The sequence below is a fragment of the Daktulosphaira vitifoliae genome, unplaced genomic scaffold (assembly GCF_025091365.1).
Source record: "Daktulosphaira vitifoliae isolate Bord-2020 unplaced genomic scaffold, ASM2509136v1 Scaffold_1, whole genome shotgun sequence".
NCBI lineage: Eukaryota > Metazoa > Arthropoda > Insecta > Hemiptera > Phylloxeridae > Daktulosphaira > Daktulosphaira vitifoliae.
Window position 1 is genome coordinate 21,061,249 of NW_026099572.1, and position 15,096 is coordinate 21,076,344.

The 15,096-nt window shown below is 25.9% G+C and overlaps 1 protein-coding gene across 1 annotated transcript; it reads right to left on the reverse strand.

Moving 5' to 3' along the window:
* Nucleotides 1-12,580: 12,580 nt before the first annotated feature.
* Nucleotides 12,581-14,611, reverse strand: LOC126893523 (uncharacterized). Its single transcript, XM_050663824.1, has 2 exons — nucleotides 13,615-14,611; nucleotides 12,581-13,425 (listed from the first exon to the last, which is right to left on the reverse strand). The coding sequence occupies exons 1-2, from the start codon at nucleotides 14,484-14,486 to the stop codon at nucleotides 12,624-12,626; spliced, it is 1,674 nt and encodes a 557-aa protein (XP_050519781.1). The 5' UTR covers nucleotides 14,487-14,611; the 3' UTR covers nucleotides 12,581-12,623.
* Nucleotides 14,612-15,096: the final 485 nt, after the last annotated feature.

Below are 15,096 nucleotides of genomic sequence, written 5' to 3' on the forward strand. Positions count from 1 at the left end.
TTCTGGTTTAATCTATTCTGTGGTAATACTCTAGAGAAAGTTTTATAGATAACAAAATTCGAATAAAAAGCCATGCCTACTTTTTTTTTTATAAAAATTAATCTCGTATGTTCTGTCTATAGACATGTATATGAATAGACTATAACCAATACAAAAGTTTTTAGATAATATTATCTTATAATCTAGTATAATATATATATTACGTGTATTAATTTGAAGCGAACTTGTGTAGCTTTAAAAAGGACTTTTGATTGAAGATTTGCTTATTTTTCATTAATTCTAAGTGATCATTTGAAATGTATACATATTAGATCATAAAATAGTATTATAACAAATAAAATAGTACAATAACATTTAAAAAGTCTTCAGCATATCCTATTTTATGTAAAGTGGATTTGTGTTTATGGTTCTATTTATTGAACATTTGTTATAATTATGTTCTAGTTACTCTATTAACAAATATATATTTTATTTTATTTTAAATATTTTGCTAAAAATTTTTTTTTTGATAAGATTGATGTTATTTTTTAGTAATAATATAAAGTTGTAATAATAAAATCAACATTAATTATAATCAATTGAAAATGCAGATTAAAAAAAAGAAATTAGTAAGTTATTTTTAATTTCCAAAGTGTAATTTATGAGTTTCAAGAAATAAAATTTTTAGGTAAAAAATTTTATTTGGTAGTTTCAATAGAAAAATACTCCAATTGGATAATTACAATTTGTGTTTTATTTGAATAATCTTAACATTTATGTTGTTGTTCATATCCGTATCACTTCAGATTAACTATACCTATGTTCCATAAAATGTTGCAATAACATAATCATTAATTTGTTATCAATTTAGACATCTTTGAAACGTAATATCGCATAAGTATTTGGGCGTATTATTAATACAACATTAATTTAGAGCTCTATTTTTAAAAATTCTAATTCCTTTTTCATTATATTTATGATTTTTATAATTTACTTCTTTAAGTATCAACAACATTTTTGAAATATTTGTTATGTAAAAGTGTAATTATATAATAAAGCAATTATTATAAATTATAAAATTGTAGGAAAATGAAAACAACACAATAATAGTACACCTTCATTAAAATAAAACTAATTTAATGAATACAATTAATCGACACTCAATTAGGCAATAAATAATCTATTACTTGACGATCCGGCCCGGCAAGGTGGAGGGTCAATCACACACTCACGATACAATTATCGGTAGGCCTTATCGCTAGATCGTTACATTTATGTGGAATACTACAAAATGGAATATTTGTAGAATACTACAAAAATCAGAGATTTTTATTTAGAAGAAATAGTTTGCAAAATAAAAAAATAATAATTTAGGGTAGCTCCACTGCTCCGTGTACCTACTTTTTTTTCTACTTTTAAAATAATTTTTCAATATTAATAAATAAAGAGATTTATTTTTTAGAGTATATATTGAGTATTATAAAAACATATTAGCCATAGTACACTATTACAAGAATCCCAAAATAATATACCTAATATTTTGCTTAAAATATAGGAGACTTTACTAAATTAATCTATCCCTATTTAAACAACATTTTTATTTATTTTCGTTTGGCCTTGTTGGCCAAGCATGGATTAAAGTTCAGTGTGGTCATCTTACTCGTGGAAAGTTTGTAAGGTATGGATGCTGCAGGAGCTTTCAAATGATCATTATATAGCTATCATCACAGCTAATACAGCTTAACCAAAATTATTAACTATAAATCAAGTGTCAACTGTGCGTCATAGATTTTCGGATCAATTGTATAATACCAGACATAAAATTTGTATAAAGGATAATCTATAAAGATATCTATGTTGTTAACTATCTCTAGAAGAACCTGCAGGTAATTATAACATTTATTTTTTCAAAGACATTATACTATAATAAAACTTATTTGATTTAATTGCTGTATTTTTCAGTGTTCAATGGAACTAACAGAAAATTTTTAGCTTCGATGCGAAGCTGAGAAGGTATTAATTTTACTATGATGTGTTTTTTTATTTTTTTTTTTTTTATTTTTTTTTTTGTGTCTGTGAACGCTCAATCTCAGCTCTCGCTGGACCGATTTTGATGANTAGAAAAAGTCATTTTCACTTGAAGGTTGAGTTAGTTTTAATGTTATTTAAAATGAATAAATCATAAATTTATATACAAGATATTTATATACAAGTAAATATAGATTTATGATAGATGTAATTTATTTCATACATTTTTTGAAATTCTAGGCTAAATCAAAAAAATTCTTGACATTTTTATGATTTCCCTGACCATTCTAAAATGGTTATTAAATATGTAAACTTTCAAAGTTTTATTGGCCAATGTATTTTTCATTTTATTGCAATTTATTTGTTTTTATATCAATTTTTCTTCTTGTTTCCATGACTACAAATTTATATTGTTTAAGTTAATATTTTTTAACAGTCACGGGCGATTTAGGTGTGACACGGAAATTTTCTTAAGCCCGAAAATCCCACAAAAGTTGCCCAAAACCTCTTTAATATTTGATTTTTTGTAGTCAGATATTTAATTTATATATCTTCACGAAAAGTTAAAAATGAAAAACAGAACCAAAAAAACTATAAGCCATCTAAAAACTGGACATAGAAAATCAAATTCCATTCTCGTTAACATACGATCAAATCCTTATTATGTTGGCAAACGTCCAAGTAAACGTAAAATTATAAAATTTTATAAAGATCTTTTAACATTTGATGAAGACGAGGGTACAAGGATTCAAAAGCCTGAAACTTCCAAGACGTTTCAATCGAAAAAGACACTTAATGTTGGCCATGTTAACAAAATTAATAAAAAACAAACGACTGTCTTTAAAAGACAAGTGAAAAATTCTGATGCGTTAATTTTGAAACGTAAAAGTCAAATTCGCAATAAGTCAAACGCTAAAATATCTACTAAAAACAAATCAAATTCAATTAATGTAGAAATACCATCCGAAGCTGTTAAAAATATGAGTAAGATTAATTTATTTTATATTAATATATTTTAATATACAATTTATATATTTTACATGAAATATTTATCAAAACACTTTTTATAATTTTTGAATTTATAGATCCGATTGTATTGATCAAAAGAATTCCACAAGACATTATAGACTATTATATGTCTAGTAAAAAAACTAATGCAGACGAAATAGTAAATAATTCTGGTGAACAAGAAAATGTAAGAATTAACAATTCTAAAACCCACAAGATGTACCGAAAAAAGAATAGAACTTCTGTCATCAACATCAACATACGTACAAATCCTCATTATGTTGGCAAACGTCCAAGTAAACGTAAAATTATAAAATTTTATAAAGATCTTTTAACATTTGATGAAGACGAGGATTCAAGGATTCAAAAGCCTGAAACTTCCAAGACTTTTCAATCAAAGAAGAGACCTCATCTCGACGACGTTAACAATTCATGTAAAAAACTTAGACTATCAAATAACTATGAAGACCAAATAAAAAATTCTTATATGCTTAATTTAAACTGTGAGAATAAAACTCCTGACAAGTCAAACGTCGAGATATCTACTGAAAACAAATCAAATCCAATTAATGTGGAAATACCATCCGACAAAGTCAATCATATGAGTAAGTGTCATTTTTTTTATAATAATATACACACATGCATAGAATGAGTGGGTAAATTATGTCAGCTGCCCCCCACTCTTGATATTTTGTGTCTTGCTAATATGGCGATTTAAAATACTATACATCCCCAATATGTACATGAAAATATATACTGAGGAAAATAACTAGTTGTCTCCACCCAAATGAGGCCTTTGTTTTTCTTATAAAAAAAAAAAAATCAAATTCCACTATTAGAATATATATAATAGTTTGATAGTAACAGCTAATCAATCATTCATTTTATACTATTATTAAAAATATATAAATAATATATTTCTAAATTTTGTATTAGTGTATTTTAGAGTTATATTTCGTTTCAATGTTTTAAGTAATAAATTAATGAATTATATTTTATAGAGCTTTAGTTATTAATGATTAAATTTAGTCTAATTTAGTCACTTAATTTTACATATAACACTTAAACCATAAAATAATCTAACATTTAACTAACATTTTGGAGGGTGCTAATTATACAATATCAATTATACAGAATGTCCAACTAGGTTAGACATATTTTATTATTTTTGATCGAATAATAATTTCGTTGAAATAATAACTTAATATGTACTTGTTTTAAAAATATCATCGACCCACAAAATATTTTTGTGAGATAAGGCTGAATAATGGCTATTTCAAAATTTTGAAGAAAATAAAATTTNTTATTTCAAAATGTTGAAGAAAATAAAATTTCAACAAAATTATTGTTGTATCATAAGTTATAGGACATATGAAAACATACGTAAATTAAAAAAATGGGGGTAATTTTTTCAATTGAGAGCTTAGCACCTTCTTGTTTCCTAGTTGTATTTATGACAAGAAACCCTAAAGGAGTTCCTCGGTAACCCTTCTACACTGAGTCTATTAAGCGGATAGCAAAACCACATTACTTTAAATATATTTTTCATTTTTGTTTTGAAAATAACATAGGGAATTCTTATAAAATTATCATAGTAATATTTATTTTTATATGTTCTTTTTTAAAGTTCCAACGGTGTTTATTAAAAAGATTTCGTCATTTTATAATAATATAATTACTTTTTAATATAAAAATGATTTATTTTGTATAAAATAGTTATCAAAAAATTAATTTATAATTTTGGTAATTATAGATCCGTTTGTGTTGCTCGAAAGAATTCCGCAAGAAATTATAGACTCCTATGTGTTTAATAAAACAATTAATACAATAGAACTCGAAAATTTAGTGAATAACACCGAACTATCTAACAACGTTGATGGCATAAATAATTTTGATACACCAACTGATAATTCTACAAAAAATAAAAGGTTATCTACGAATAGCTCTGCAAAGAAAGTTTCTAAGAAAAAACGATCAAAAAGATCTAGATTCATCTGATGAACTCATTTAAACATTTAATTTTGATAAATCATGACCAAGCAATTTACCTTATAACTCTTACATTTTTTGTCGCAGAGACTATAGATTTAATTTAAACAAATTTTTATTGAACTATACTCTGCGGATGACTCATAATTGTTGAAAAATCAACAGTGTTGTATTATAAACAACTTTCAAGATGTCTTCGACTAGATACAATTTGTGATCTTTTGACGTATCTTTGAAAGAAATCCGTTCGGTGAGAGCTGAGAAAAAGTGGTAACAAACACAAAAAAAAAAATAAAAAAATAAACACATCATGGTAAAATTAATACCTTCTCAGCTTCGCATCGAAGCTAAAAAAAATATAGCAATTTCAAAAGACAATCCGCAAGTAATACCAGCTGATTTGTTAGGAAAGGTATATTTTATTATGCTTTTTTTTCAATAAAAAGATTTTAGGGTATATCCTAAACCATTTTTTGGACTTAAAGCAGATTTTTTAAATAAATTTATCATATAATCAAATATATTTTTATGATCCGTTAAGAGTTTTCATAAGAAAAACTTGGAACGCAAAAAATCCGAAATAAAAAAGGAACTCTTTGTGATATCTTCTAATATTGCTCGGCCAAATTTAAAAAGAAATTCATCCGAAGAAGATGAAAAAGTCATAAAAAGTATTCAACTTTTAAAATATAGTTAATTTTTAAAAAATAATATAATGATTGTTTTGATTTTTGAAACAAATATGTAATATTTTAAAACATAAATTATTTTAGAGACGAAAGTTAGTTCTAATCCTTTGACCTTAAATACGCCAAATGACGTAAATTTACTTACTCTGTCCACTGTTGAAGTAGTAAAAGTACCAGAGAAAGAAAAAGGTAATTCATTATTTAATCTATTTATTTTATATAAAATAAAATAAAAAAAGATTATTTATTAAACATAATAATACGTGTTATTAAGGGGGTCCATGGACGTTTTAAACAAAAGTAATTATATGTGTTTAATTTCATATTCTAAAACCTTAAATAAACCTAACAAATAATAAACTGTTCAACAAAGTTTTTTATTAATTTTATGAAAAATGTTTAAATATGGTTACACTTGCAGAAGTAATGCAAGATCAGAACACAAAATCTCTTGATCAGTATAATGCACCTTCATTTAAGTCACCTACATCTTGGTATACTTCAGACACAATTAATGAGTACATTAAAATGATAGTAACACGGTCAGAAGGTGAAGTTTATGCAGTTGTCACTGATTTTATTGTAGCGTATCTTCGAGGAGGTTATCCAGCTGTGAGAAGATGGATAAAAAAAGATATTCACACAATAAAATTACTTTTTGTGCCCATGAATGTATATGGGAATCATTGGATATTGACAGTGGTTAATATACCTGAAAAGACTGTGACATCATATGATAGTCTTAAGTCGTATGAGGGTCCTTATCCAAAGGTATTAAAAAATTTCTTAATTGAATGGGAGATGAACAAAAAAGGAAAAGCTTCTACATGGACATTACAAATAGGCGAGACATCTCGCTAAACCAATGGACATGATTGTGGGCCATTTACTGTTGAGCTGGCAGAAAAAATGTCTCGAGGAGATACAACACCAATAAATGCAAATCTTATGCCTTTTATAAGATTAAGACACAAAAATGAAATTATTGCTGGACAGCTATTCTTTTAATATTTTTATGAAAATGGAGGACACCCCCTCCCAAGATACGCCACTGCCTGCTAGCCTCTATGATAAGTTGAGCGTATTGCTGTGGTGTATAGATACAACATTTTAGATTTCGTACGACGTTTAATTTCTATTTTTTCTATCAACGATTGTAGATAAGTATCCTGACTATTTTTATTTTCCATTGAGTAAAATTTTGTCCAAATATCACATTAACACTTCCTTCGTGATAAGCTTAAAACATTTAGCAGGGCATTGAGGGGAAGTTTTTTGACAAATTTTTTTACCTTAATAATTTACATATTCTTTTCCGTGAGTTCGGGATTCCTTAATAATGTTTCGTTTTTAAGTTTTTGGATGGGCAACACCTTTTTTTCTTTTATTCGGAATATCTTCATTAGATTCAGTTTCACTCGACATTTTAAGACACAGTGAATGAAAAATATAATCGAAAAACAACAAACTAAACAGCTAAATTAATATTAAATATATCACACTGATATTGTGTGCGTATCGACTAAATACTGCTACAGTAATGCATAGCAGTAGCAAGCGAGCAATTTACTATCGCTACTATCGTAAACGTAAATAATAGTTATTATACTTAGTTACTAAGTATTTAATTATTTTAGTGCAGAAATCCCCTTTGCGATGTCACATGTAGGGTTTCTGCTATAAACAAGTTATTTCAAAGATGCGATTAGCCGCATAAATAAGAAGCACATATGGGATTTCTAGACAATTCGATTGGTCTACTAATAGAATACAAGAAAAAACAAAAAAAGTTGTTCTCCAATTTTTGTCATTTATGGGGTTTCTGAAATAAACGATTTGTGAAAATTGGAAAGATAATTTATCTGTCCACCAACATTTTTTCAAACACAAACTGCAGCTATATAAAATTTTATTGTGTACTCTTTGCTCATGACGTATCAATAATTTCAAAAAATTGAACTTTATTCCACAAGTATCTTACAAACAACATATAATGATGATTATGATATTGAAAATGAGAAGACTCTAAGGTGTCAATTAAACAAATGAAATAAAATTAAACCAAAAAGGAGAGTTTTTCTTGGTTTTATGTATTTCATTTTTGTAAGCCACAGCACTTTTTATGCCATCGTGCAGTAGTCCTCAGGTTGGTTATGATTTTCCAAGAAATTTTAATTTAATAGAATGTTTGCACACGCTTATTATAACACCTTTATAGAAATACACTTTTTTTTACCAAGTCTTTTTACTGATATCATATTATGGACGTTACTTGTATACATTATTCTTTTTTACTCTTATCATTACTTTGTAGTCAATACGTTTGCAAATTATTAGTTCAAGTAATTACTTTCACACTAATTTATCTTTTCATGTATAAACTTTTAACATTAGGATTTTTTTTTTTAGTTTACAAATTAAAATTTAAAAACATGTGATTGCATAGACCGATTTTGATGAATAATACGTAAAAAGATCAAAAATCGTATCTAGTCGAAGACATTGCCCTCAAAAATTGAAAAAAAATACAAGGAGGGTCAAAGCTTTAAACATGCGTATTGCAACTAGGACATTTTCAATTTAATTTTTGAAAAAGTTCCAGAAATACTGATACATTTATATATATCTTAAATTAAAACTTATTTAATATACTTCAATATGAAAAAAAAAAATTGAGCTCTGGATTTGTCTTAATAGTGAAAATTCTGGGTTTTGTATTTTATTGTATTTTAAAATACCTGGCAAAGGGAGTACATTGATTTCATAAATATTATATAAATCTAATTGATATAGCATAGGAAGTTAAACTTATTTAAATTTTTTTGCATTTTGTAAGTCGAGAAAAATAACTTTGAAATTTGAACTAGCTTAAATTGACATTTTTTTGAGACGACAGAAGCGATAAAAATGCAAAAAAAAATATAGAGCTTTTCTGATAAATTTACTATAAATAGTAATTATAAAACTTTCTGACTACATATTAATCTTAACGATACAATTTTTTTAATTCTCATAAAATTTTTTATTTAATGATGTCAATTTCAAAAAAACGGTAGCACAGTGGGGTCGCGGCATAGTGGAGACATTGCATAGTTGGGTTCAGTCTAGATTTAATCTGACAGTGATTAAAATCACTATCATAAGAAACGCTTCGATGCAAATCTGTAGATAGTGTTTAATTTTAAAAAATTGTTGGATAATTGCAAAAGCAACATCAACTTCTATTAAAATAAAATACAAAACCCATAATTTTCATACAAAAATAGCATATTTTTGAATATGGTAGCCATTTGCGTATAGAAGATANGCAAATTGAGTTAAAAGCTATGGTAATAAATTAATTTTTTTTTACTATAAACTTTCACAAAAATCAACTTTAAAGGATTAAAAAAATAGATTAAATATGTTGTTTTTCTTATTTATAACATATTTATAATCAAAATCAATATTAATTTAAAACAATTTTTTTTTATATAAAGTATGTAAATACTTTATTTAGTAATAATAATAATATTAACACTTAGAAGTGATAGAAGAAGTCTAATTGCATATTTGAAAGCATCGCAAAAAGTTGATTTAGAAAAGTGTATATTTGGTTCTGATGAAAGTTCCTTGTAGTCCATTGTGTAAAACTTATACCTTTGTTATAAGTAACAAACATTTTTTATTGAAAAGTATTGCATCAAGACCTTTAAATTTTAGCTTCGATGCGAAGCTGAGAAGGTATTAATTTTACTATGATGTGTTTTTTTTTTTTTTTTTGTCTGTTACCACTTTTTTTCAGTTCTCACCGAACCGATTTCTTTCAACGATACGTCAAAAGATCACAAATCGTATCTAGTCGAAGACATTACCCTCAAAAATTGAAAAAAAAATCACTCGTTCGCCGTAAATGGGGGAAACCTCCAAAAAAATTACAAATTTAAAAATCGCTAATTTTCGAAATTTNTAAAAAAAAATCACTCGTTCGCCGTAAATGGGGGAAACCTCCAAAAAAATTACAAATTTAAAAATCGCTAATTTTCGAAATTTTTTCACTTTTTTTCTTAAAACTTCCACAAATTTTTGAAAAATCAACAAATCAACATAATTTTTTTTTATACTAAAACCTTAGATATTTACCTTTCATTTGATATCATTTTTTTGAAAATCTATCACTTAACCTGCTCATTGGGGGGGATTTAAAATGGCAACTTTTTTACAAAAATTAATTTTTTCAACTTAATTTTTGAAAATGTTCCGGAAAGACTGCGTCCTTTAAACATATATCAAATTAAAGCTTATTTTATGTACTACAAAATGAAAAAAAAAAATTTGTCCCGACACTTTTTTTTCTACATTTAAACGGCTGCCGTAGTTAAAAAAACACTATTTTTGTGTTAAAATTTTCGATTTTCGATTTTAAATTTTCAACTTAAAAATGCTATAACTTTTTGAAAAATGTATATATCAGCACAAATTTTTTTTTTCTAAATACATTATAAGTACATCTTTCATTTGACATACTTTTTATTAAAATTGGACAATTTCCCCTTATATAGGGGGCGTTCAAAACTTAAAATATTGTAAAAAACATAGATCTTTTTCAACTGAACTTTTGAAAATGTTCCGGAAATACTGCGTCCTTTAAACATATATCAAATCAAAGGTTATGTTATATACTATCAAATGAAAAAAAAAAATTTGTCCCGACATCTTATCTTCTATGTGCAAATGGCTGTCGAAAATTTAAAAAAAAATGTAATGTTTGCGATAAAAATTACATTTTATCGGGATGTTTTTTGTACTTAAAACTGCCATAACTTTTTCAAAAATGAACAAATAAAAATAATATTTTTTTGTATTGAAACCTTAGATATTTCCCTTTCATTTGATATAATTTTTTTTGAAAATCTAACACTTATTCTGCTCACTGGGAGGATTTAAAATAGTAACTTTTTTACAAAAAATAACTTTTTCAACTTAATTTTTGAAAATGTTCCGGAAATACTGCGTCCTTTAAACATATATAAAATTAAAGCTTATTTTATGTACTACAAAATGAAAAAAAAAAATTTGTCCCGACGATCTATCTTCTATACGCAAATGGCTACCATATTGAAAAATATACTATTTTTGTATGATAATTATGGGTTTTGTATTTTATTTTAATAGAAGTTGATGTTGCTTTTGCAATTATCCATCAATTTTTTAAAATTAAACACTATCTACAGATTTGCATCGAAGCGTTTCTTATGATAGTGATTTTAATCACTGTCAGATTAAATCTATACTGGACCCTACTATGCAATGTCTCCACTATGCCGCGACCCCACTGTGCTACCGTTTTTTTACTTAAAACTGCCATAACTTTTTCAAAAATGAACATATCAATATATTTTTTTTTTCATAAATGCTTCATGTCTTTACCTATCATTTGGTATATTTTTTTTATAAATTTGACCCTTTACCAGCCCATAGGGGGGGATTTAAAATTACAACTTTTTTACAAAAAATTAACTTCTTCAACTTAACTTTTGAAAGTGTTTCAGAAATACTGACACTTTTATATTTATCTTAAATTAAAGCTAATGTAATATACTTTATTATGAAAAAAAAAAATTTCGAACTTTATTTTGTCTTCACGGTGAAAATAGTTACCAAATGCTATTATTGTGTGTAAATTCACGATTTTATTTTTTACATTTTTAACTTCACAATGCTATAACTTATTGAAAAGTGTATGGATCAACACAATTTTTTTATGAGAAATAATATTTTTTAATAATCCCTTTTTCATTCGACATACTTTATCTTAATCAGGATATTAATAAGGAACTAGCAGATCATGTAGCTTTTGGAATAATNGATATTTAAAGGAACTAGCAGATCATGTAGCTTTTGGAATAATACACCAATTTTTTAAAATTAAACACGGTCTTAAGATTTGCATCGAAGCGTTTTTTTTTACAGTGATTTTAATCACTGTCAGATATCATTATACTTCATCCAACTATGCCACGTCACCACTGTGCTGCGACCCCCCTGTGCTGGGTTTTTTTATACACGTTAATAGTAAAGAAATATGCAACTTCTTTATTATTTTTATAATATCTCCGTAAAAATTACAATATTAAATTATTGAATATAAATTTCATACTAAATTTAATTATTATTTATTATTTACACCGTCAGATATCATCTTTACTTGTCCCAACTATACCACGTCCATATTGTGCCGCAACCCCACTGTGCTGCCGTTTTTATATTCCATATTTATTTATGTTGTAAATTATTTTCTTAAAATAAAGCAAGTCAGTTTGTGTTTGATTATTTACTATACTTAAGTTTATTTTTATTTTATTGCATAGATTAAATTTGTCTACAATAGACAAATTTATATATAACACAATAGTATTGATAGTATCATTTAGAGCAATTCTAAATACATAACTAACTGCATGAGTCCACCTACGCGCATATACGTTAGGCATAATTTACGTAATCGGGAATTAGTGATTAAAAAATGGTGTCGTCACCCCGCTGGGTGCCTCAACTATATTTTAATTATTTCTGTTTTCGAGTCATGCACTGCGGTGGTCGATACACGTCTAGGGTACTCGTGCAAGGCGGTACTCTACTGCTATGTGCCGTCGGTACTCTGCGGATACCACGACATGTTAAGGGCTATTTGTGCAATATTCACAGATTAAGCTACACGACGTAACGCATAAAGTATTACTTGTTCAACCAGCGTAGGCTACTCATGTAGTTGGGTTATAACGACATTTGATACATTCTACACACGGTAGAGCATCACACTCTGTTTATAATATTTTATGATTACAGTCCACTCAAGAGTATTATCAAATATTTTAAGGATAAATTACTTATTTTATAATAACATATATAATATAATTGCAATATTTTTATTAAGTCTCGAATAAAAAATCAATTTTTACAAGGCAAATTATTGAAACCTAAATCTTCATAATCATTTTTTACGACTTTCAGAATAAATGATTCCAAAATATCACACAAAGATTGATAAATAGTACTATATTCTGTTAAGGTATTGGTTTGAAGCAATAGTTCAAATGTTGTAATTAAGTCTATATCTGATTCACATTTATTAATTATGCAATATTTCATGTTAAACTCAATTACGTGATTTAATTTCGTCTGTAAATCTTTAGATTGAACTTTAGCTACGTTTTCAAGAAACGTCAAAGCTTCAAAAAATCCATCATTAGTAAATAACAATGGGGAAAAATACTTTTTTCTAACATCATTCAAATAATCCATAAAAAATTCTATCGCTCTCTCTATGAGTAATTCTTGACGTTGATATTTTTTATCTTTTGTGTAGTGTCTTAGAGTAATAAGAGCAATTAACATTTTTTTAAACATATCATCGGATGCCATAAGTGTTTCATAAAGCTTAACCGCACAATTAATTTTATTTTCATATTTACAAGCATAAACTATATGCCCCAACATTATATTGAAATTATGAAATATTTCAATATAGCGACATCTTAAAATAAGTGCAAGATATGATCGCACGAAATAATAATTTTTCTTATCAACCATTTGTTCAATGTCTTTAAAATATAGTGATTTTTCGTTTGTAAATTCAGTTTTAACAGCTATATGTTTCCATGACATCCAACCAGTAGCGTGAGAAATAAAATGCTTACACAATGCAATACCTTCATTTTCGCCATATCTTCTACTTTTGAAATAACTATGTCTATATAGAACAATAAAAATCATACATGTTTGCTTAAAATTAATACCATAATAATGTTACCTTTTAAATATAAAAAATAAATTTGTACCTAACAAATAATAATATATATATATAATAATAAAAACATATAATACAATAACATATAATAATTAAATTTAAGTAAGTAAACGTGCTAAATATTAATCTTACTTGAAGGTATTTGTATCTTTTAGTTGTTCAAAGCCTAGTTTTGAATAACAATTATCAATTATTCTGAAAATATATAATTCAAGATCTTTATAAATGTTATTAATATAATCCTTAGAGTCCTCTACCAGTTTTTCCATTTGATCGATATTATATTTCATCAACAAATTGATTAAAATAGAGCTTTCGTGTTCTGTCCCACACACTTTTCTATGTTTGTAAAGATTTGATATCATTAATTCAGTTTTTTTATTAAAATCTTTTATACTTTCAAAAGTTTCGACCCAATTAAAATTATTAGGTGCATGAAATGTTGAGAACTTGCTTAACTCTAATGCATGTGTGTATAAATAATTTATTTCATTATCTACAGTTTTAATATTAAGTATAGGCGAGTCTATAATTCGTAGGTCGATTTTATCGAGATACTTTGCCGCTTTCAACATTTTTTTAAACATATTTATTGAAAAATTAAAAATATAAACAATTATCTTTGTGCAATATATATATCCACTATTTTGATTTTTTAAAATATTTATTTCACATTTATTTATAATAAAGCTTAACATTACATTGAAAGTTTGCATTGTATTGGTATATTCACAGTTTAACAGACAAATTATAAAGTAGAGTTTTTGTATAAAGTTATTGTCATCGATAATTTCACCTGTGATGCTTTCGATATTAATTGTTAAGTTCTCAAGTTTAATTTCTGTTTGTTGAATTGAGTACCATCCATTTTGAACACGGATGTGATTTAATGAATTAATAACGTATTTCTTAAAATCTTCACTTTGAGGATCACAATATATATCTAAAACTTGACTTAATTGCCAAAATAAGAAAAACACATATAAAATATTTTTTTTAGACATGTCTTTCAATTATATGAAACAAAATTTATTGTATTATATATTTTTGAGTAAAATAATTAATAACACTTTTTTAATATTGCTTATACTTTATTGAAATAGAAAAAGAACGACATAAACTTTTGTTATAACAACTATACTGCTATTTGTAATTCGTTTAATTATTATAATATTCGTATGATATTACTGTATAAATTTGATATATTAATGTTTGCTAACTTTTTTTGGAAGTTTTTAAAAATATATTAACTTGATAATGACAAATTTTCGGAAATAATTTTAATGAACACATATGTTTAAATAAAAAAGTTCACGTTTGCGCACCCTACATTAGTTTATATTTAATGTCTTTGCTTAAAAAAATTATTCAAATGTATTATATTGTAAAATATAAACATTTAAATATATTAAAATATCAATATTATCTATTACCTAATAAGTTTTAAGAATATTTATAACTATGATAGCCATGAAAATATTTAAAACCAAAAATAATAAAGAACTTTTTCTTTAACATTGATTTGATTTTTTCCCAATGTCATGTATACAAATTTAGCAAATTATTATCATGACAATATAAAATATAAAAAATATAAATATATTTATATTATAT